At 31.9% G+C, this 23,148-nt stretch overlaps 1 protein-coding gene across 12 annotated transcripts in view; it reads right to left on the bottom strand.

The window, feature by feature from the left end:
* Positions 1 to 1,762: 1,762 nt before the first annotated feature.
* Positions 1,763 to 23,148, bottom strand: part of LOC139512610 (axonemal dynein light chain domain-containing protein 1-like) — a 53,856-nt gene continuing 32,470 nt past the window's right edge. For 4 of the 12 annotated variants that reach the window (XM_071300343.1, XM_071300342.1, XM_071300341.1 and 1 more), the window contains 10 exons: positions 19,987 to 20,203; positions 16,570 to 16,663; positions 15,907 to 16,097; positions 12,768 to 12,854; positions 7,314 to 7,410; positions 6,592 to 6,780; positions 5,168 to 5,209; positions 4,641 to 4,790; positions 3,111 to 3,220; positions 1,763 to 2,628 (listed from right to left, as the gene is read on the bottom strand). In XM_071300343.1, coding sequence (XP_071156444.1) covers positions 2,337 to 2,628; positions 3,111 to 3,220; positions 4,641 to 4,790; positions 5,168 to 5,209; positions 6,592 to 6,780; positions 7,314 to 7,410; positions 12,768 to 12,854; positions 15,907 to 16,097; positions 16,570 to 16,663; positions 19,987 to 20,203 — 1,469 coding nt within the window. In that variant the 3' untranslated portion in view covers positions 1,763 to 2,336. The remainder of the gene's footprint in view (positions 2,629 to 3,110; positions 3,221 to 4,640; positions 4,791 to 5,167; positions 5,210 to 6,591; positions 6,781 to 7,313; positions 7,411 to 12,767; positions 12,855 to 15,906; positions 16,098 to 16,569; positions 16,664 to 19,986; positions 20,204 to 23,148) is intronic. The other 8 variants (XM_071300349.1, XM_071300348.1, XM_071300347.1 and 5 more) reach the window with 3 other exon arrangements.

Below are 23,148 nucleotides of genomic sequence, written 5' to 3' on the forward strand. Positions count from 1 at the left end.
GCAATGAACCATGAAAATGAGGCCCAGGTCAGATGAAAGCTACTCCATCAAATCATTATCAACTCATTGCTTAGAGTATCCAAGAAACAGACATGATTATGAAAACTTAACATTGGTCAATGACCAAATAAGTTGAATTATTTATTTTGTATATGATAAACAGACAGAAACATGAATACTTAACATTGACCTGTGAACCTTGAAAATGAGTGCAAGGTCATATGAAACTTGTCTGCCAAACATATTCATCTAACAATCAATCCATACACCGAATATAGTGGCCACATTGTTTATTTTATCTGAGAAATAGACAAAAGGCATCTGTACACAATATATCAATCATCCAGCTCTTCTAGATTCTAAAATATATAGCTTCAAACAAATAGTTCAAGCCTTTGCCACTGCCAATGTCATATTCTTCAACATTCATGGCATACACAATGAAATTAAAAGAATAATATGTCCATGGGACACGGATGTCTCCATCTTGTAAACATGCAAGAATCAATATACTAACTAAGACCTACTGACACATAAATACCAATAAGAGTGCACACGTTCAAATGTCTTGCCTGCTTTGCTTATGATTGAATTTATGCTGGAAGTCTGTAATATGAAGATTCTACTACAAGTATCACATAATCTTAACGTTCTCAACAAAACATGAAAATGAAGTCAGTTATATGACCATGTTAGACAGACATGTTCACCTAACAATCATTCCATAATCAAATTAATTGGTCCTATTGCTTATAGTACATGAGAAACAAACCAAACCACAAAATATCAATATTGACTAATGAACCATGAAAATGAGGTCAATGTAACATGAACCTTTCCAGACAGACATGTACACCATCATTCCTTAACCCATTCCTCCATGGATTTTTTTTTAATATACTGGATTTGTATAGGATTTTTTTCAGTTAAAAAAAATCATCAGTTTTAAAGTGTTAATGCATTGTGAAAACCAATATTTCATCAATGAAATTCAAGTCAGATAATTCTCATGAATATCCTTTTCATATTGGATACAATTTTTTTTAAGTCTGATGCAGACATTTTGTAGTCAAAGCGCTTCAACTGATGTAATATACAGGCTTCATTATGGAGTAAAGGGGGGTGGCGTCAAAAGGCGTCATTATGGAGGAAAGGGATATATATACATTAGACTTGTTTATATAGTAACTGATATACTGACATTACCACAAAAACCAATCATTGAGCAATGAACCATGAAAATGAGCTCAAGGTTATGTGAAGCCTCCCAGACATACATGTGCACCTTACAATCATTCCATACACAAAATATAATTAACCTATTGCTTAAAGTAACTCTTGTACTGACAACCACAAAAACCTATTACTGACCAATGAACAATGAAAAAGAGGTCAAGGTAATTTGAAACCTCATATACACATTTAATCATTCTATACACCAAATATAGTGGCCCCAATGCTTATATATAGTATATGAGAAAAAGACCAAACCACAAAAACTTAACATTGTCCAATGAACCATGAAATTGAAATCAAAGGTTAGATGAAACCTGCCAGTCGGCAGACCAAGTATTAAATCATTCCCTTTCCATAGAAGCCAAGAAAAATTAGACATAAATTTCTTTCAGACAGACTGACAGCAAGTTGGGTGGTTGCTTGACCTGCTTTTGCCTATGGTCACACAGGTTAAAAATAAACACCAACAGTATAAAATGGCAATAATTCTTCTCATTCTGCTAAAAATAATCAGTCAAACAAAATGTTGTCAAAAAGATATTTATTAAATACATAAATCAATCATCATAAAATAAGTAAAACTTGTATCACAGTCATTTTATAATTTTAAATAAAAATAATTGTACAAATATAAGTTTAACAAACTCTTTCAGCTCTTTTCTTATGTAACAACCATCAGCAGTAAAATTTAGATTGCAAAAAAAAAAATAAACAAGAAAAATACATCTTCATTTCTGATAATAAAAAAAGTACTTGGACGGAATAAGGTTTATTAAAAATCACAATGAAATTGTAAAAAATAGTATGATAAAACAGACAATTTGTTTTTAAAACTATCATACTTTGTTAATCAATACATTTTGAAATATGACTTGAATATCCACAATAAATGCTACAGATACCAGGATATTTGTACAAATTTTCACCCTAAGATACCTACATATATTATTTTCTCATACCTAACAAATACCTCAATGTCAAGAATTAACTTGAAAATTTCATTCCAGTGTATAAGGTTTAAAATCCATAAATTTATTGTGTGCCAAATAAAACTATGTAACTTTTAAAATGTGACATACAGTTTGTTTTTCATTCATAAATTACTTCTTCCTAGATTTACTTGACTTGGAACTAGATTTAGATGCTGTTGACTCCGGCCTCTTTTTGTCCTCCTTAGCATCAGATTTCTCCTTACTAGGTGTTTTAGGTGGAGACACAGATTCTACCTTCTGTGGAGTACTTACAGCACTCTCCTCTGTTGGTACAGCTTCACCCTGTTCTATTTTAGCCAGACGTTTTTCTAACTCACGCAACTTCTCCTGACTAGCTGCTAATTCAACTTCCAAGTTGGCTGATCTTTCTTCTGATTCTTGAGCCCTTTGTTCTGTGGCTCTGTAAAAAGTATAGTAAAATATCATGCATTTATCTCTACCTTTTAATAGTCTTAATTTTTCATGGAATGCTTTTTCTCATTTTTGTTATAATTTTACATTTCTAGTCAAATTGTGAAGATTAATAGATATAAGTGAAGTTGAAGAATAGCTCATCATTTTAGAATGACAAAACAGCAAACAAGTATATGGATTCAGTTCAAATATTATCATGTCACATGGACATACTGATTTTGTCAACAGAACAAACAGAGAAAAAAAATCAATGTACGATAACTCGACTATTTCATGTGTCAACATGATTTTGAGGAATCTAAAAAATGGTGTTTTTTTTTACAATTAACTCCTAATATTATTACAGTTTCCTCTTTTATTTCAACCTTGATGGCATTTCATGATAGTAATGTGGATATTATCTTAACTTTTTTCTTTGGTAAATTGTATACAAGTACTTTAACAATATTCTAATGATCTAATAATTACATCAATTGGCTCTGTAGTGAGTCGACAGCAGACAAAGCCTCAAAAGATTTCTGTGGATCAGGGGCACCAGGAATTCTCTCAAGCACTGCAGCTGTTGATTGGGGAGGTGGCTGTAAAGACAAATATCAATAGTAATTAGAGAATATTGTAAATTCAGACATTATTACATGCATTTATTATTGCAATTTTGTGATTTTAGACTAAAATGCGATTATAACTTTTATGTTATTAGGAAAAATCCTGTTTAATTCATATACAAAATTTCATAATGCAAGTTTGATTTATTGCGATTGTAACCCTGTCGCATTTTTCCAATAATGAAACCATAGCAATAATTTTTGAATTTATAGTAAACTGTGGATTCATTAATATTTGTTGGATACCAATTTTTTTATATTTCGTGGGTACAGTTGTACCACAAAATTAAATGTTCCAACAAATGACAAATTTTCTATAGGCTTGTATGCAGACCTCAGCAAAACAACGAAATTAAATATCCACGAACTTACAAGTTTACCTTTATCCACGAAAATTGGTACCCACGAAAATAAATGAATCCACAGTATCTGTCATTTATAAAGAAGAGTTTCCATCAGAACCTTTCAATAGTTTTACTCACAATATATATTTGTAAAACAGAGTATCGACACATTTCAAGAAATTCAAATTGAAATACTACTTTCTGGTAAAATTACCAAAATATCAGATCTAAAATAATACTTAACAACAAATGTAACATTGTTTACTGTGCCAGTTTTAATTAACTTCAGAAATGTATTGATATTGGCCATTCAATCTTCACTGTGTTAGTGTGAAGAATAACGTGTGTAATGGTGATGACCTACTCACTCATTTGCTATTGTTCTAACGAAGGTTGTTCTATAACAATTCCATTGCTTTATGTTTAGTTAAATTTCATTAGTCAGTGTTGGAAATAAAATATTCAAGATGTTTACTATTAACCTCTTCCATAACATCTTCAGTATGAATTTCTTCACAGACAAATTAATTCTGTAATTGTGATACAATTTTTTACCTAGATTATGATGCATGTAATTGTAATATAATTCAAAGTTATTTTAGCCTTGTCTCCTTAAGGATGTACTTAGGTGAGGGTTCGTGAAATTCAAAAAATCAAGAATTTAAAATTGATACTTGTCTGAAGAGTATTAGTTAAGGAACAAAATAAGTTAAAAATATTGATAGATCATGGGGCTTCTTTTTGAGATATTTGATTTAAAAAATATGGCAGGAAAAAGCTGACTCGAATTTTACCTTATATTTTCATTGGTATAATTATGGTCTTAAATCAAAAAAAAAAAATTAAAAATCTGCTTAAATTTTGGCAAATGACCTGTTAAGAGCTATTGAGTCTTATATGAAAAGATAAATGGGTGTTATTTGGCAAAATATTTTACATTGTATTGTATGGGGAAAAAAACAAGGTCCAAACATTTGACACAAATTCCAAAACTTCACCTAAGTACATCCTTAAATGTAGATATAAATTGTTATATGACGTATACATACAGCATCTGTACTATGTTCCAATGTCTGTTTATGTGTATTGTCATCACGACCTATGACCTCCATCATGTCTTCTATCTTTTCTGGTGGTGCTTGTTGTTGTTGTTGTTGTTGGACAGGTTCAGGTGGAGGAGCAGAAGGTTGTACTGGTTCCTTGTAAGATAAAAGATAAAAGAAAATACATAATAAAATCCCTTAATTTCACATTTTTTTAGATTTGATATAATATCAATATTTTAAGTAATTAATGTACTAATGAAGACCAAAAATTAAAGCATGAATCTTTTGCTTCAGATTATAAGATGATATGCTATACAAACCTTTAATATAACAGAAATTTTTGTTTACTTGTACATAGGTTATCAACTTTGTCCTCAAGCCAGAGGTCAATATTTAATTTTTCAATTTTGAGATATAATGTTGTTTATTTATACAGCATTAACAGTCAGTATTTACATCAACACACTTGCAATAAAGTTTCAATCACTAAATCTATTAATGTACTTCTTAAGTGGACACATTTTACATACCTTTTTCTCTTCTGTATCTGTTGGACTGACAGTTTCTCTAGGCTGAAAATAAACACACATAGCTAATGGATTATCAAAGTACTTTATAATGCATTTTTAAAAATCATTCCTTATGTTTTCAAAATTAATATGGAAAAACTCACTTTATCAGATTCCATAGGCTGTGCATGAAGTTTTGATAAGTTTATATAACCATAAATTTATGCATTTACTTTCATTAAAATAAACATCACAATATAAACTAGAGGCTCTCAAGAGCCTGTGTCACTCACCTTGGTCTATGTGCATATTAAACAATGGACACAGATAAATTCATGAAAAAATTGTGTTTTGATGATAGTGATGTGTTTGTAGATCTTATTTTACTGAACATTCTTGTTGCTACAATTATCTCTATGTATAGTGAACTTGGCACAGTAAATACAGTGGAAAATATTTTGTAAAAATTCACAAAAATTTACAAAAAAATATGAAAATTGTTAAAAATTGACTATAAAGGACAATAACTCCTTATAATAATATGCAAGATAATAACCAAAATTGGCAAAATTTTCTTAAAATTACTAATTCGGGGGTAGCAACCCAACAATGGGTTGTCTGATTTATCTGAAAATTTCAGGGCAGATAGATCTTGACCTGATAAACAATTCACCCCATGTCAGATTTGGTCTAAATTCTTTGGTTTCAGATACTTAAGCCAAAATCTACATTTAACCCCTATGTTCTATTTTTAGCCATGGTGGCCATCTTTGTTTTTTTAACTAGATACCCCAATGATGATTGTTGCCAAGTTAAGTTAAATTTGGCCCAGTAGTTTCAGAGGAGAAGATTTTTTTAAAAGATCACTAAAATTATAGAAAAATTGTTAAAATTGACTATAAAGGGCAATAACTTCTTAAGGGATCAACTGACAATTTTGGTCATGTCGACTTATTTGTGAACTTTCTTTGCTGAACATTATTGCTGCTTACAGTTTAAACCTATCTATAATAATATTCAAGATAATAACCAAAAAAAATTACCAATAAAGGGTTAGCAACCCAACAACAGGTTGTCCGATTCATCTGAAAATTTCAGGGCAGATAGATCTTGACTTGATAAACAATTTTAACCCCATGTCAGATTTGCTCTAAATGCTTTGGTTTCAGAGTTATAAGCCAAAATCTATATTTTACCCATGTTCTATTTTTAGCCATGGTGGCCATCTTGGTTGGTTGGCTGGGTCACCGGACACACTTTTTAAACCCGATACCCTAATGATGATTGTGGCCAAGTTTGGTTTAATTTGGCCCAGTAGTTTCAGAGGAGAAGATTTTTGTAAAAGTTAAAGAAGCCGGACGACACCGGACACAAAGTGATGAGAAAAGCTCACTTGGCCCCTCGGGCCAGGTGAGCCAAAAATGATCTGCAAAGGAGTTATCTACCTTTGTAGTAACCTCAGTTTTAATTTTTTCTTGATCATGGTAGGATTTATAATCATCTTGTGAATCCTTGCGCTTTTCTGGCACATTGTCATCCAGAGATACTGGGCGAGGGAACAAAGTATCAAGTGGTTCCTCTAAAAGCTGACTCGTCAAAATCTTGGCTGTATTTATCCAATCTTTACACTCACGCTAAAATAAGAATTATCATTTAATTAAATTAAGCTCTTGTTCTTATAGTTAGTAATAATTTATACATTTGTAACAACAAAGTTTTATATCTATCTAATAAAGACAAACTTTTTTGTGGTGTAATTGTAACTCTCCCTAGTATAAATGTAATAACTATAAGAGAAGCTGTAAAGTTTGACTAAATGAGGTTCATCTCTGTAAAAGAATATGAAGTTGTTTCTTGGAAGTACTCAGAAATTTTCAGTTTAACAGCTAGAGAAAAACTATAAAAGAACATGAAATATCAAGAAAATTCTTTATGTGAGTGATTGGGTTGCTTAACAAAATTAATGTTGTAGATATTTATCCAGCAATAAGCAGTTGAGCTAGAGAAGTACTACACCTCAGGTTTTGAATATTCATAAAACATGACCAAGTATTATCTAATCTATAATTAGTCCATTCATGTTCAGGATTATTTTTGAGTTCATGTTCAGGATTATCTTACCCTTAGTCCATTCATATCTTTCAGTTCATGTTCAAGATTATCTTACCCTAAGTCCATTCATATCTTTCAGTTCATGTTCAGGGTTATCCTCATTGTTATTCCTTCTTTGTTCTGTATTTTCCATAACAATTCCTGTACAGCACCTGATAAAATCAAAGTTATCTCCCATTTTACAAATGACTTGAAATCAATTGATTTGAGCATGAATTAATTTTTCACAATTAAAAAAGGTGAGTTTAAGACAAAACAGTCAAATTCAAAAAATCAAATATAATTACATGTTTTATATGGACATTCAAAATTTACAGAGTTATCTTTTTGTCAATAAAAACTAGAGGCTCTAAAGAGCCTGTGTCGCTCACCTTGGTCTATGTGAATATTAAACAAAGGAAGCAGATGGATTCATGACAAATTGTGTTTTGGTGATGGTGATGTGTTTGTACGTCTTACTTTACTGAACATTCTTGCTGCTTACAGTTATCTCTATCTATAATGAACTTGGCCCAGTAGTTTCAGTGGAAAATGTTAGTAAAAATTTACAAATTTTATAAAAATTGTTAAAAATTGACTATAAAGGACAATAACTCGTTAGGGGGTCAATTGACCATTTCAGTCATGTTGACTTATTTGTAAATCTTACTTTGCTTACATTATTGCTGTTCAAAGTTTATCTATATCTATAATAATATTCAAGATAATAACCCAAAACAGTAAAATTTCCTTAAAATTACCAATTTAGAGGCAGCAACCCAACAACGGGTCGTCCGATTCATCTGAAAATTTTAGGGCAGATAGATTTTGACCTGATTAACAATTTTACCCATTGTCAGATTTGCTCTAAATGCTTTGGTTTTTGAGTTATAAGCCAACAAGAGTGCACACGCTGAAATGTCTCGCCTTCTATATTATGTTGATAGTCTTAAGTATAAAGTTAAGCTTTATAACAACTGTCACATAAACTTAACATTAACCAAGATAACTAAACAAAGACCAATGAACCTTGAAAATGAGGTCAAGGTCAGATGAACCATACCAGGCAGACATGTACAGCTAACAATGCTTCTATACAACATATATAGTTGACCTATTTCTTATAGTTTAAGAAAAATAGACCAAAACACAAAAACTTAACACAGTGCAATGAACCGTGAAAATGAGGTCACGGTCAAATAAAACCTGCGCGACTGACATAAAGATCATAAAATATCACCAAATATAGTTGACCTATAGTATATAGTATTAGATAAAAAAACAAAAACTCAAAAACTTAACATTGACCACTGAACCATGAAAATGAGGTGAAGGTCACATGACATCTGCCCGCTAGACATGTACACCTTACAATCATTCCATACAACAAATATAGTAGACCTATTGCATATAGTATGAGAAAAACAGACCAAAACACAAAAATTTAACTATAACCACTGAACCATGAAAATGAGGTCAAGGTCAGATGACACCTGCCAGTTGGACATGTACACCTTACAGTCCTTCCATACACCGAATATACTAGCCCTATTGCTTATAGTATCTGAGATATGGACTTGACCACCAAAACTTAACCTTGTTCACTGATCCATGAAATGAGGTCGAGGTCAAGTGAAAACTGTCTGACAGACATGAGGACCTTGCAAGGTACGCACATATGAAATATAGTTATCCTATTACTTATAATAAAAGAGAATTCAACATTACAAAAAATTTGAACTTTTTTTTCAAGTGGTCACTGAACCATGAAAATGAGGTCAAGGACATTGGACATGTGACTGACGGAAACTTTGTAACATGAGGCATCTATATACAAAGTATGAAGCATCCAGGTCTTCCATCTTCTAAAATATAAAGCTTTTAAGAAGTTAGCTAACACCGCCGCCGCCGCCGGATCACTATCCCTATGTCGAGCTTTCTGCAACAAAAGTTGCAGGCTCGACAAAAACTGCATTTTACCCCTATGTTCTATTTTTAGCCATGGCAGCCATCTTGGTTGGATGGCTGGGTCATCGGACACATTTTTTAAACTAGATACCCCAAAGATGATTGTGGCCAAGTTTGGATTAATTTGGCCCAGTAGTTTCAGAGGAGAAGATTTTTGTAAAAGATTACTAAGATTTACGAAAAATGGTTAAAAATTGACTATAAAGGGCAATAACTCCTAAAGGGGTCAACTGACCATTTCGGTCATGTTGACTTATTTGTAAATCTTACTTTGCTGAACATTATTGCTGTTTACAGTTTATCTCTATCTATAATAATATTCAAGATAATAACCAAAAACAGTAAAATTTCCTTAAAATTACCATTTTAGGGGCAACAACCCAACAACGGGTTGTCCGATTCATCTGAAAATTTCAGGGCAGATAGATCTTGACCTGATAAACAATTTTACCTATGTCAGATTTGCTCTAAATGCTTTGGTTTTTGAGTTATAAGCCAAAAACTGCATTTTACCCCTATGTTCTATTTTTAGCCATGGCGGCCATCTTGGTTGGTTGGCCGGGTCACCGGACACAATTTTTAAACTAGATACCCCAATGATGATTGTGGCCAAGTTTGGTTTAATTTGGCCCAGTAGTTTCAGAGGAGAAGATTTTTGGGCCAGGTGAGCTAAAAATGAAGTAACTTTTGTCAATAAAGATAATAAAGTAACTTTTGTCAATAAAAATAATAAAGTAACTTTTGTCAATAAAGATAATTAAGTTAAGTCTTAAGTTAACAACTGAGATACTCAGATAGGATAAAACACAAAAAAGCTTACACTGAAAGATAACTTAAATGTAGTAAATTATAAAGTACCTAAAATAAATTAAAACCAGAACCCTCCCATAGCGGAACTAACACCCCATACCACATTGACCTTATCTTACTGACAAATAACCTTCCCAAAATGAATCAGCAAACTTAGTTAGACTTAATTTGGTTAACCTATGTAAAGAACAGTTATGCCCCAAACACAAATGCACAGTACATAAATCAGGATGATCAAATGTTTTACTGTCATATGGGTCAATATCAAAACAAAAATTTAAACATAAATATTTTCTTTTTGGAATATTGACAGAAGCAAAATAAAACAGGAATGTGTCACCAGAACACGGATGCCCCACTCCCACTATCATTTTCTATGTTTAGTGGACCGTGAAATTGGGTTCAGAACTCTAATTTGGCATTAAAATTAGAAAGATCATATCATAAGGAACATATATACTAAGTTTCAGGTTGATTGGACTTTAACTTCATCAAAAACTACCTGGACCAAAAACTTTAACCTGAAGCTGGACAGACAAACGAACGAACAAATGGACGAACGGACAGACAAACGGACACACAGACCAGAAAACATAATGCCCCTCTACTATCGTAGGTGGGGCATAAAAAATATTAAAGAAACATTTTTTGAGCTAGTTGCGTATTGTCATCCATTGTAAAGTTGTAAGTTTGGTGTCTCATGCTTTTCTAATGCAACAAATATTCAAAACAGAGAAAATCAAGGATTTTACAAGATAAACTAAATTTTTCATGGTATGTTGCCATGTGAACACCTATCATGTAATTTTTTTTCATATTTTTTCGAATATTGACCTTAGTCAAGTTATTTTTGTAAATAACAAGAGTGCAGACACTGAAATGTCTCACCTTCTTTACTAATCATTGATATTATGTTGATACTCCTAAATATAAAGCTTTATTACGACTGTCACATAAACTTAACATGAACCATGAAAATGAGGTCAAGGTCAGTTGAACCATATGCCAGGCAGACATGTACAGCTAACAATGCTTCCATACAACAAATATAGTTGACCTATTGCTTATAGTTTAAGAAAATATACCAAAACACAAAAACTTAACACTGAGCAATGAACCTTGAAAACCAGGTCAAGGTCAAATAAAACCTGCACGACTGACATATAGATCATTAAATATTTCCCTACACCAAATATAGTTGACCTATGACATATAGTATTAGATAAAAAGACCAAAACTCAAAAACTTAACTTTGACCACTGAACCATGAAAATGAGGTCAAGGTCAGATGACATCTGCCCGTTAGACATGTACACTTTACAATCATTCCATACAACAAATATAGTAAACCTATTGCATAAAGTATGAGAAAAACAGACCAAAACACAAAAACTTAACTATAACCACTGAACCATGAAAATGAGGTCAAGGTCAGATGACATCTGCCCGCTAGACATGTACACCTTACAATCATTCCATACAACAAATATAGTACACCTATTGCATAAAGTATGAGAAAAACAGACCAAAACACAAAAACTTAACTATAACCACTGAACCATGAAAATGAGGTCAAGGTCAGATGACATCTGCCCGCTAGACATGTACACCTTACAATCATTCCATACAACAAATATAGTAAACCTATTGCATAAAGTATGAGAAAAACAGACCAAAACACAAAAACTTAACTATAACCACTGAACCATGAAAATGAGGTCAAGGTCAGATGACATCTGCCCGCTAGACATGTACACCTTACAATCATTCCATACAACAAATATAGTAAACCTATTGCATAAAGTATGAGAAAAACAGACCAAAACACAAAAACTTAACTATAACCACTGAACCATGAAAATGAGGTCAAGGTCAGATGACATCTGCCCGCTAGACATGTACACCTTACAATCATTCCATACAACAAATATAGTAAACCTATTGCATAAAGTATGAGAAAAACAGACCAAAACACAAAAACTTAACTATAACCACTGAACCATGAAAATGAGGTCAAGGTCAGATGACACCTGCCAGTTGGACATGTACACCTTACAGTCCTTCCATACACCAAATATACTAGACCTATTGCTTATAGTATCTGAGATATGGACTTGACCACCAAAACTTAACCTTGTTCACTGATCCATGAAATGAGGTTGAGGTCAACTGAAAACTGTCTGACGGGCATGAGGACCTTGCAAGGTACGCACATACTAAATATAGTTATCCTATTACTTACAGTAAGAGAGAATTTAACATTACAAAAAATCTGAACTTTTTTTTCAAGTGGTCACTGAACCATGAAAATGAGGTCAAGGACAATGGACATGTGACTGACGGAAACTTCGTAACATGAGGCATCTATATACAAAATATGAAGCATCCAGGTCTTCCACCTTCTAAAATATATAGCTTTTAAGAAGTGAGCTAACACCGCCGCCACCGCCGGATCACTATCCCTATGTCGAGCTTTCTGCAACAAAAGTTGCAGGCTCGACAAAAATCATGAAAAGCAAAATTTAAATTTGGACTAAATATTGAGTAAAATATGTGCTTTCCATACAATAGTGGGACATGAGATATTTCTATCCAATCATGTCTTGTCTTAAAATAGTATGTGTGATAAGGTTCATCATAATTTTGATGATTGTGATATGAAACAAATAGAGAATAAATTATATGCAGAAAGTCAGTAGGTAAATTGTAAAAAAAATGACTTCATATTTACCTTTCTAAACAAAACACTTACTCTTCAGCATACTCGTCAGCATACTCTTTAGCCATAGCATATAATAAGTCTACTTTATCAATTTCAAACAAAGTGCGTCCTACTAATCTACAAATGGTGCACAAGACAAGGTTAGTAAAACTGTGCCCCTACACTTGAGAAATAATTGTTCTAATTTGAAATATATATTAGGCAGAAAATCTCTTGAATGGATATGTACATGCAACAGTTGTTATTATTAATATTATTTCTTTCTCAAGTTTTGAGGGGCACATTTGGTGCAAGAATGAAACATATACAGTAAACATGAATATTATTACATGACAGTTATTTTTTGTTGACTTTTACTCTTCATAATCAGACATGTATAATCCATCAGATATGTAACCAGATGCTCCGCAGGGCGCAGCTTTATACGACCGCAGAGGTTGAACCCTGAACGGTTGGGGCAAGTATGGACACAACATTCAAGCTGGATTCAGCTCTAAATTTGGATTGTGATTAAATAGTTGACACAGCATAGGTTTCTGACACAGAATGAATGTGGTCTAATGAACTTAAAAAAAATGTTTGCCTTTGAGCAATTCACTTTGCTGTTGAATATTAATCCTCTCAAAAAAATGTTTGAAGAAATTTTCTTTTTATTTATGAAATCTGAAATGAAAAAAATTGACCCTCCAATTTTTTTTTCACATCCCCCTTTCCCTTATTTCAAAACTGATCTCAATTCAAATTTCTAATGAAGTTTGCAACAATAACTACTCATTTAAATACATCATAAAATATTAAAATGTAAAAAAAGTGCTTGTTATCACTGAATGGTAAAGATTGTTTTAATCTATCAGTTGGTAGTAAAAGTGAATATACATTGTATATTGTATAAAACAATGATTTAAGTTGATTCAACTACTATTCTGGACAAAGAAAGATAACTCCAATTGAAATCCAATTGGAATTTCTTGCTATTGCACAATATTGTGCAATTAGATATTTCTTGCTATTGTGGAATACTGTGCAATTGAAAATATTTGCTATTGCACAATACTGTGCAATTGAAGATTTCTTGCTATTGCACAATACTGTGCAATTGAAGATTTCTTGCTATTGCTGAATACTGTGCAATTGAAAATTTCTTGCTATTGCACAATACTTAATATAATAATTTTGGATCCTGATTTGGACCAACTTGAAAACTGGGCCCATAATCAAAAATCTAAGTACATGTTTAGATTCAGCATATCAAAGAGGCCCAAGAATTCAATTTTTGTTAAAATCAAACTTAGTTTAATTTTGGACCCTTTGGACGTTAATGTAAACCAATTTTAAAACGGGACCAAAAATTAAGAATCAAGATACACAGTTAGATTTGGTATATCAAAGAACCCCAATTATTCAATTTTTGATGAAATCAAACAAAGTTTAATTTTGGACCCTGATTTGGACCAACTTGAAAACTGGGCCAATAATAAAAAATCTAAGTACATTTTTAGATTCAGCATATCAAAGAACCCCAAGGATTCAATTTTTGTTAAAATCAAACTAAGTTTAATTTTGGACCCTTTGGACCTTAATGTAGACCAATTTGAAAACAGGACCAAAAATTAAGAATCTACATACACAGTTAGATTCGGCATATCAAAGAACCCCAATTATTCAATTTTTGATGAAATCAAACAAAGTTTAATTTTGGACCCTGATTTGGACCAACTTGAAAACTGGGCCAATAATAAAAAATCTAAGTACATTTTTAGATTCAGCATATCAAAGAACCCCAAGGATTCAATTTTTGTTAAAATCAAACTAAGTTTAATTTTGGACCCTTTGGACCTTAATGTAGACCAATTTGAAAACGGGACCAAAAATTAAGAATCTACATACACAGTTAGATTCGGCATATCAAAGAACCCCAATTATTCAATTTTTGATAAAATCAAACAAAGTTTAAATCTGGACCCTTTGGGCCCTTTATTCCTAAAGTGTTGGGACCAAAACTCCCAAAATCAATACCAACCTTCCTTTTATGGTCATAAACCTTGTGTTTAAATTTCATAGATTTCTATTTACTTATACTAAAGTTATGGTGCGAAAACCAAGAAAAATGCTTATTTGGGTCCCTTTTTTGCCCCTAATTCCTAAACTGTTGGGACCTAAACTCCCAAAATCAATACCAACCTTCCTTTTGTGGTCATAAACATTGTGTTTAAATTTCACTGATTTCTATTTACTTAAACTAAAGTTATTGTGCGAAAACCAAGAATAATGCTTATTTGGGCCCTTTTTTGGCCCCTAATTCCTAAACTGTTGGAACCAAAACTCCCAAAATCAATCCCAACCTTTCTTTTGTGGTCATAAACCTTACGTCAAAATTTCATAGATTTCTATTTACTTAAACTAAAGTTATAGTGCGAAAACCAAGAAAATGCTTATTTGGGCCCTTTTTGGCCCCTAATTCCTAAAATGTTGGGACTAAAACTCCCAAAATCAATTCCAACCTTCCTTTTGTGGTCATAAATTTTGTGTTAAAATTTCATAGATTTCTATTCACTTTTACTAAAGTTAGAGTGCGAAAACTAAAAGTATTCGGACGACGACGACGACGACGCAGACGACGACGCCAACGTGATAGCAATATACGACGAAAAATTTTTCAAATTTTGCGGTCGTATAAAAACGTAATAAAGTGAATAAATAACAATTTTACAAAAATATTCATGTTTACATTTTGATGTCAGAGATTGCAGTGATATTAAAATGACTTCACATGAAATGAGTGGCTTTAGTACAGTAAATAGTTAGATGTGCACAAGCTAAAAGCAAAAGATATCCCCAAAACAAGTATGTATAATTTCAAGCAAAAAAAAAATCTTCTAAAAGTAAAAATAGAAATTGTCTGTATTTATATATGTTATAATCTTTGCTAATTAAACAGAGCAAGCTACAGAACACTAGACAGAAGTAGCAAGATATATATCTACATACAAATTCTTGTCTGACATTTTTTGAAATCAAATTATGAGATATTCAACCATTAAACTTTAAATTAAGTGAAAAAAGGTTAGTATTTTTTATAAGAATGAACAAGCATGATTGTTACAAAAAAGGTCAGAACAAGAAGAAATAATCACACATATATGCCAGACCACAGCAAAAAAAATCTTACACTGCAACATATCTGGAGAAATCTTCTAACTGCTCTATCAAAACTTTTATATTGGAATGTAGTTCATTAAGTGGTAAACTAGCAATGAGTGCCATCTCTGCTGCTTCCTTAGAGTTACCCTCCAGGTCGGGAGCTAATCGTAATAACATCTGAACCATCCATAGAACCATTTCAGAATGATATTGAGATACCTGCATAAATTTAGAAAATAATCAGCAATAAAATTCTACAAATTAAATAAGAATAAATTTCCTTTTAATTACTACAAGTTACTTACCAAAGATTTATTATTTTTTCGTAGTATACCAATTTTCATGGTTTTTGGTGGGTATAGGAAAACCATGAATTTAAAACATTAACAAAGTACAAATTTTTATAGGCTTGATAGCAGACTTTTTGAAATACAGTTTAACCTGCCTAATCTGAAACCTGAGTATTCCAACATCCTGCATTTACCAACACATTTTCATGGTCCCAAAATATGCCTATTCTTGCATAAAAAACCTGAGTATACAGACACCCTGCTTAATCCATCATTTTTGTTCTGGTCCCCCAGTGTGTCCAATTCAAAACAAGTTACACTGTACCCAAAAATTAAATATCCTTAAAATGACAATGCAATTTGTCTGAAAAAAAAAATGATTTTGATTGAACTCTGCATACCTGTTCTACTAGCAAGGCATCCTCACTGTCAATATAGTTTGTAGCTGATGACGCCCACTTCTGTACTTTTTTCACTGTCTGTGTAATATCAATGCTGTTGAAGGAAATTCAAACATATAAACATAATGAAATATATTTTTTAAAGACATATAGAAAGTTTATACATTCAAATAATTGTATAACCATATGAAGAATTACTTTGCTTGAAATCTTTTACATTTACTGAATAACTAACAAATATTGTGCACGATCATTATCATTTAATTCAAAACCATTACAAACAGCTAGAACTATTAGAGAAAGAATAAAGAATGATCATTAACCAAATAAAATAATAGTACTGAGCTAGATAATATTTCATACTACTGAGAAATCAAATATATCTTAAAACTAAATATTAAAATACAAACATCTTGTTATATACAACCTTTATATGCATACTCTGCTTTATTCCAAGCAGTTTTAAAAAAAAAGAATGTCATCGGTCTTTTTTTGGTATTTTGAATAATAAAACAAGAATGTGTCCACAGTACACGGATGCCCCACTCACACTATCATTTTCTATGTTTAAAGGACTGTGAAATTGGAATAAATTCTCTAATTTGGCATTAAAATTAGAATGATCTTATCAAAGGGAACATGTATACTAAGTTTCAAGTTGATTGGACTTCTACTTTATCAAAAACTAACTTGACCAAAAACTTTAACCTGAAATTTGCACTATTATTTTCTATGTTCAGTGAACCGTAATATTGGGGTCAAAACTCTAATTTGGCATTTAAATTAGAAAGATCATATCATAGGGCACATGTATACTAAGTTTCAAGTTGATTGGACTTCAACTTCATCAAAAACTACCTTGACCAAAAACTTTAACCTGAAGCCAAAAACTTTAACCTGAAATTTGCACTATCATTTTCTATATTCAGTGAACCGTAAAATTGGGGTCAAAACTCTAATTTGGCATTTAAATTAGAAAGATCATATCATAGGGCACATGTATACTAAGTTTCAAGTTGATTGGACTTCAACTTCATCAAAAACTACCTTGACCAAAAACTTTAACCTGAAATTTGCACTATCATTTTCTATGTTCAGTGAACCGTAAAATTGGGGTCAAAACTCTAATTTGGCATTTAAATTAGAAAGATCATATCATAGGGCACATGTATACTAAGTTTCAAGTTGATTGGACTTCAACTTCATCAAAAACTACCTTGACCAAAAACTTTAACCTGAAGCCAAAAACTTTAACCTGAAATTTGCACTATCATTTTCTATGTTCAGTGAACCGTAAAATTGGGGTCAAAACTCTAATTTGGCATTTAAATTAGAAAGATCATATCATAGGGCACATGTATACTAAGTTTCAAGTTGATTGGACTTCAACTTCATCAAAAACTACCTTGACCAAAAACTTTAACCTGAAGCCAAAAACTTTAACCTGAAATTTGCACTATCATTTTCTATGTTCAGTGAACCGTAAAATTGGGGTCAAAACTCTAATTTGGCATTTAAATTAGAAAGATCATATCATAGGGCACATGTATACTAAGTTTCAAGTTGATTGGACTTCAACTTCATCAAAAACTACCTTGACCAAAAACTTTAACCTGAAGCCAAAAACTTTAACCTGAAATTTGCACTATCATTTTCTATGTTCAGTGAACCGTAAAATTGGGGTCAAAACTCTAATTTGGCATTTAAATTAGAAAGATCATATCATAGGGCACATGTATACTAAGTTTCAAGTTGATTGGACTTCAACTTCATCAAAAACTACTTTGACCAAAAACTTTAACCTGAAGCCAAAAACTTTAACCTGAAATTTGCACTATCATTTTCTATGTTCAGTGAACCGTAAAATTGGGGTCAAAACTCTAATTTGGCATTTAAATTAGAAAGATCATATCATAAGGAACATGTGTACTAAGTTTCAAGTTGATTGGACTTCAACTTCATCAAAAACTACCTTGACCAAAAACTTTAACCTGAAGCGGGACAGACGGACGAACGAACGAACGAACGAACAGACGGACGGACGAACGGACGCACAGACCAGAAAACATAATGCCCCTCTACTATCGTAGGTGGGGCATAAAAAGGACCAACAAAGAAAATTTCTTTCTGAATGAATTATCATATTATTTTTTTATTTCAATATTTATAATATAGAGGATTGATTTTTCTTTGAAGATTGTTTCCTTAATTATATAGTATTTGTTATCAAAAATTTGATGTTAGAATATCAAGACATCAATTGAGATATTTTGTACAACACTTGGACATTTATTTTTTTCTATTTTGCTTGGATAAAACCAGAGACTGCACACAAGATTTAAGTGAAAGTGAGGCTGTAAATATTTTGTAGACATACATATCCAATATATTCTAGAAATAAATATATATCATGAAATTTTTTTTTTTTTAAATGAAGTAACCGGTATTTCTTTTTTTAAAGTTTTTAAAATTTATTTTTTCCAATTCTTAAAAATCTATCCTGACAATATTATATGATCTTTTTATATTCATAGCATGTATTGATACTTAATCACCATTTCTATTACATTAAGTGTTCAAAAAGGACATTAATGCATCACTTTTATAAAATGATTTTAATAGTTTTGAGTATCCATTCCATTAATATTTCTGTTATAGCAAACATAGGTACGGTCTATATAGATGTTTTTAACACAACTAATTCTCAATCATTTTATTACATCTGTCTTTAATTTAAATACTCACAGTCTTCTGGTTCTAGTATTAAAGTGAATGAAAACAAGTAACCACTGGTAACATAAAATCATGTGACCACCGTATACAGTGCAACACATGTATCATCTGGGGTAAACCCTTTCTATTTTAAGAAATTGTAAGATTTATAAAAAGAAATACATTTACATAGACTACAAACTCTGCTTACATAAGAACAGTGATAAACAAAGCATTGTGAGAGAATTAAATGATTATAGTGAAAACTGTGTATCAAATAATATAAAGTATATAAATCAGTGATAATCATTAGAAAATACGATGCTTTAAGCAATTATACTATTAGTTATTAAATATATTGGTAATATTGTTAAGATATAGTAATATTACCAAGGTTAAAATTCCTTTTCTGTGTTAAGAAAGCAGTGTCTTATGAGTTTTTCTCATATTTATGCTGTTAGCCAATCTTTTAGTTTGTGGAAATGCAGTATAGGATCAGTTGTGACAAAGAATCTTGATTAAATGTGTTAACAAGCAACGTGAACCAACGTTAACAGAAAATTAACTTCCAATGCAAAGTTATTGATTAACAATGTGTTAAAAAGCAATGTGAACCAATATTACTGAAAACAAAATTCTGAAAAGCATAAAATTTGTTAATTTAAAAGCAATTGTGAATTGAACAGCCATCACTTCACTCGATACCTTGTGTGAAGTCTTCCTTTCTCTCTATCTTCCTCTTTCTGGGTGGTTCCTACATACTCTACAGCTTCATCTATCCCGACCAACCAATCTTCCATCATTTGGACAAGACTTCCCCATTCATTATCATTGATTGACAAGGCTCCATTTAAATGGGAGGTAAGCTTCATATCCCAAGTCTCTAGACCATTAGCCAGATGTATCACCCGTGAGGCTACACCTAAAACACAACAAATAGGTATGAGGAATTTACAAGGGATTATATAACTTAAATGAGTGGTAAGCTTCATATCCCACGTCTCTAGACCATTAGCCAGAAGTATCACTCATGAGGCTTCACCATCAACACAACAAGCAGGTAGGAGGAATAAAAAGTGATTATATAACTCAATCTCATCCCTTTGTATTTTATACGAGATATAATACTATATTTTTTTTAGTTTTGTTCTAAATGTTAGAAGTTTATGCCTTAATGCCAATACATAAGACAAAATTCAAAATAATATAAATACTGTACTGGCATTCGGCACCATATAAAAAAAACAGCCAAAATTATTACCGAACAAATATTTGTTTTTAACAACATACCTTTCCACAACTGAATTACAGAATTAGGGTACAACAGCTGTTTTAAAGTTATAGACCGTTTGTATCATTGATATGAAAACAAGAATGTGTCCTCAGTACACGAATGCCCCACTCGCACTATCATTTTCCATGTTCAGTGGACCGTGAAATTGGGGTAAAAACTCTACTTTGGCATTAAAATTAGAAAGATCATATCATAGGGAACATGTGTACTAAGTTTGAAGTCGATTGGACTTCAACTTCATCAAAAACTACCTTGACCAAAAACTTTAACCTGGAGCAGGACAGACGGACGAACAGACGGACGGACGGACGGACGGACGGACGAACGGACGCACAGACCAGAAAACATAATGCCCCTCTACTATCGTAGGTGGGGCATAATAAGTGCAGTACAAATAACTACATTTAATTCATTAATAATATTTCTCAATTTTTCATAACACTAATTCATTTTATCATTTTCAGGCATGGCTTCAAAATTTTAAGAAATTAAGCTTGCTATCTTATAAAAAGTCATATGTGCATAAACAGTGCAAATTGATGTGTCCATAGTACTATTACTTTCAATTTTAATTGCCAGAAAATATATGGTTGCAAATTTGGAATTGCTTAGTATAAGTCAATTGGTCTAGTTTGAAGGGTTATTACAATACTACTTTGAGAAAATTAATTTATTTGAAGTGCTTTGCCTTTGTGTATATATTGGCATGAAATGACAAAATGGTGCTAGGGAAATCTGTAAAATAAAAAAATCACATTTCTAATACATCTTATGTGCATATCCTACCTCTTGGATACTCAATTATTTCTTTTGATTCAAAGAACTTTCCTAGCATACAATTGATATAAAAAATGCTAAACAAAACTTTTTACAAATGATTCAATAATATGAAAATGTTAAAAAAAAAATCAGGCAAAATGCTGAAATCAATAAAAAACAAGAATGTGTCCAAACTACACGGATGCCCCACTCCCACTATCATTTTCCATGTTCAATGGACCGTGAAATTGGATAAAAAATATAATTAGGCATTAAAATTAGAAAGATAATATCATAGGGAACATTTGTACTAAGTTTCAAGTTGATTGGACTTCAACTTCATCAAAAACTACCTTGACCAAAAACTTTAACCTGAAACATGCACTTTCATTTTCTATGTTCAGTGGACCGTGAAATTGGGGTCAAAAGTTTAATTTGGCTTTAAAATTAGAAAGATCATATCATAAGGAACATGTGTACTAAGTTTCAAGTTGATTGGACTTCAACTTCATCAATCAAAGCGCGAAAGTGCTGTAAAGGCAGTTAATTACAGATTGTGTGTATTTCTAGTCCAGTTATATCATTATCTTCCATAGAACAGAGGTGGTTTGTAGTATTTAAGATTTAGAGTTCTCTTGTACCTAGTTCACCTATATCTATAGTCTACTGTTTACAGTATATTTTCTGTACCTCGCCATGAAATGCATTTTTAAGACATAAGAACTTTTCCTTTTTAATGTAAATAAAACTATTTTTAATTATTGATTATATACACATATTCAATTACTCCTATCCTATGAAAAATAATTCACAAAGATTGACTAGTCTCCGTTCTGTGTGTATTGCTAGAACATCAAGTAACATAATGGTTAATGTACATAGTAACATGTCAACTCTTTTGAAGACAGAACTTTTTTAAAATTCTCCCTCCAAGCAAAATTATTTTTCAGTATAAACATGATAAAGTTATCTACCTGTATTAATGACCTAGAGACTCTCAAGAGCCTGTGTCGCTCACCTTGGACGGTCTATGTGCATATTAAACAACAGACACATATTAAATGACAAAATTGTGTTTTTGATGATGGGGATGTGTTTGTAGATCTTTCTTTACTGAACATTCTTGGTGCTACAATTATCTCTATCTATAATAAACATGGCCCAGTATTTACAGTTGAAAATATTTTTTTTAAAATTAACAAAAAATACAAAAATTTATGAAAATTGTTAAAAATTGACTATAAAGGGCAATAACTCTTTAAGGGGTCAACTTAAAATTTTGGTCATATTGACTTATTTGTAGATCTTACTTTGCAGAACATTATTGCTGTTTACAGTTTATCTCTATCTATAATAATATTTAAGATAATAACCAAACTCTGCAAAATTTCCTTCAAATTACTAATTTGGGGGCAGCAATCCATCAACGGGTTGTCAGATTTGTCTGAAAATTCCTGGGCAGATAGATCTTCACTGAAGAGACAATTTCACCCTTGTCAGATTTGCTCTAAATGCTTTGGTTTCAGAGTTATAAGCCAAAATCTACATTTTACCAGTATGTTCTATTTTTGGCCATAGTGGCCATCTCGGTTGGTTGACCGGATCTAACCACACATTTTTAAAATTAGATACCGCAATGATGATTTTGGCTAAGTTTGGTTAAATTTGGCACAGTAGTTTCAGGGAAGATTTTTTGTAAAAGTTTATGGACGACGAAACCAAGTGATGAGTCAGGTCAGGTGAGCTAAAAAGGAGTGTTTAATCAAGGTAACAATGACATCTGGTGGCCATAAAAGCTGTCTCATTAGCATTTT

The sequence above is a fragment of the Mytilus edulis genome, chromosome 2 (assembly GCF_963676685.1).
Source record: "Mytilus edulis chromosome 2, xbMytEdul2.2, whole genome shotgun sequence".
In the NCBI taxonomy this organism is placed as follows: domain Eukaryota; kingdom Metazoa; phylum Mollusca; class Bivalvia; order Mytilida; family Mytilidae; genus Mytilus; species Mytilus edulis.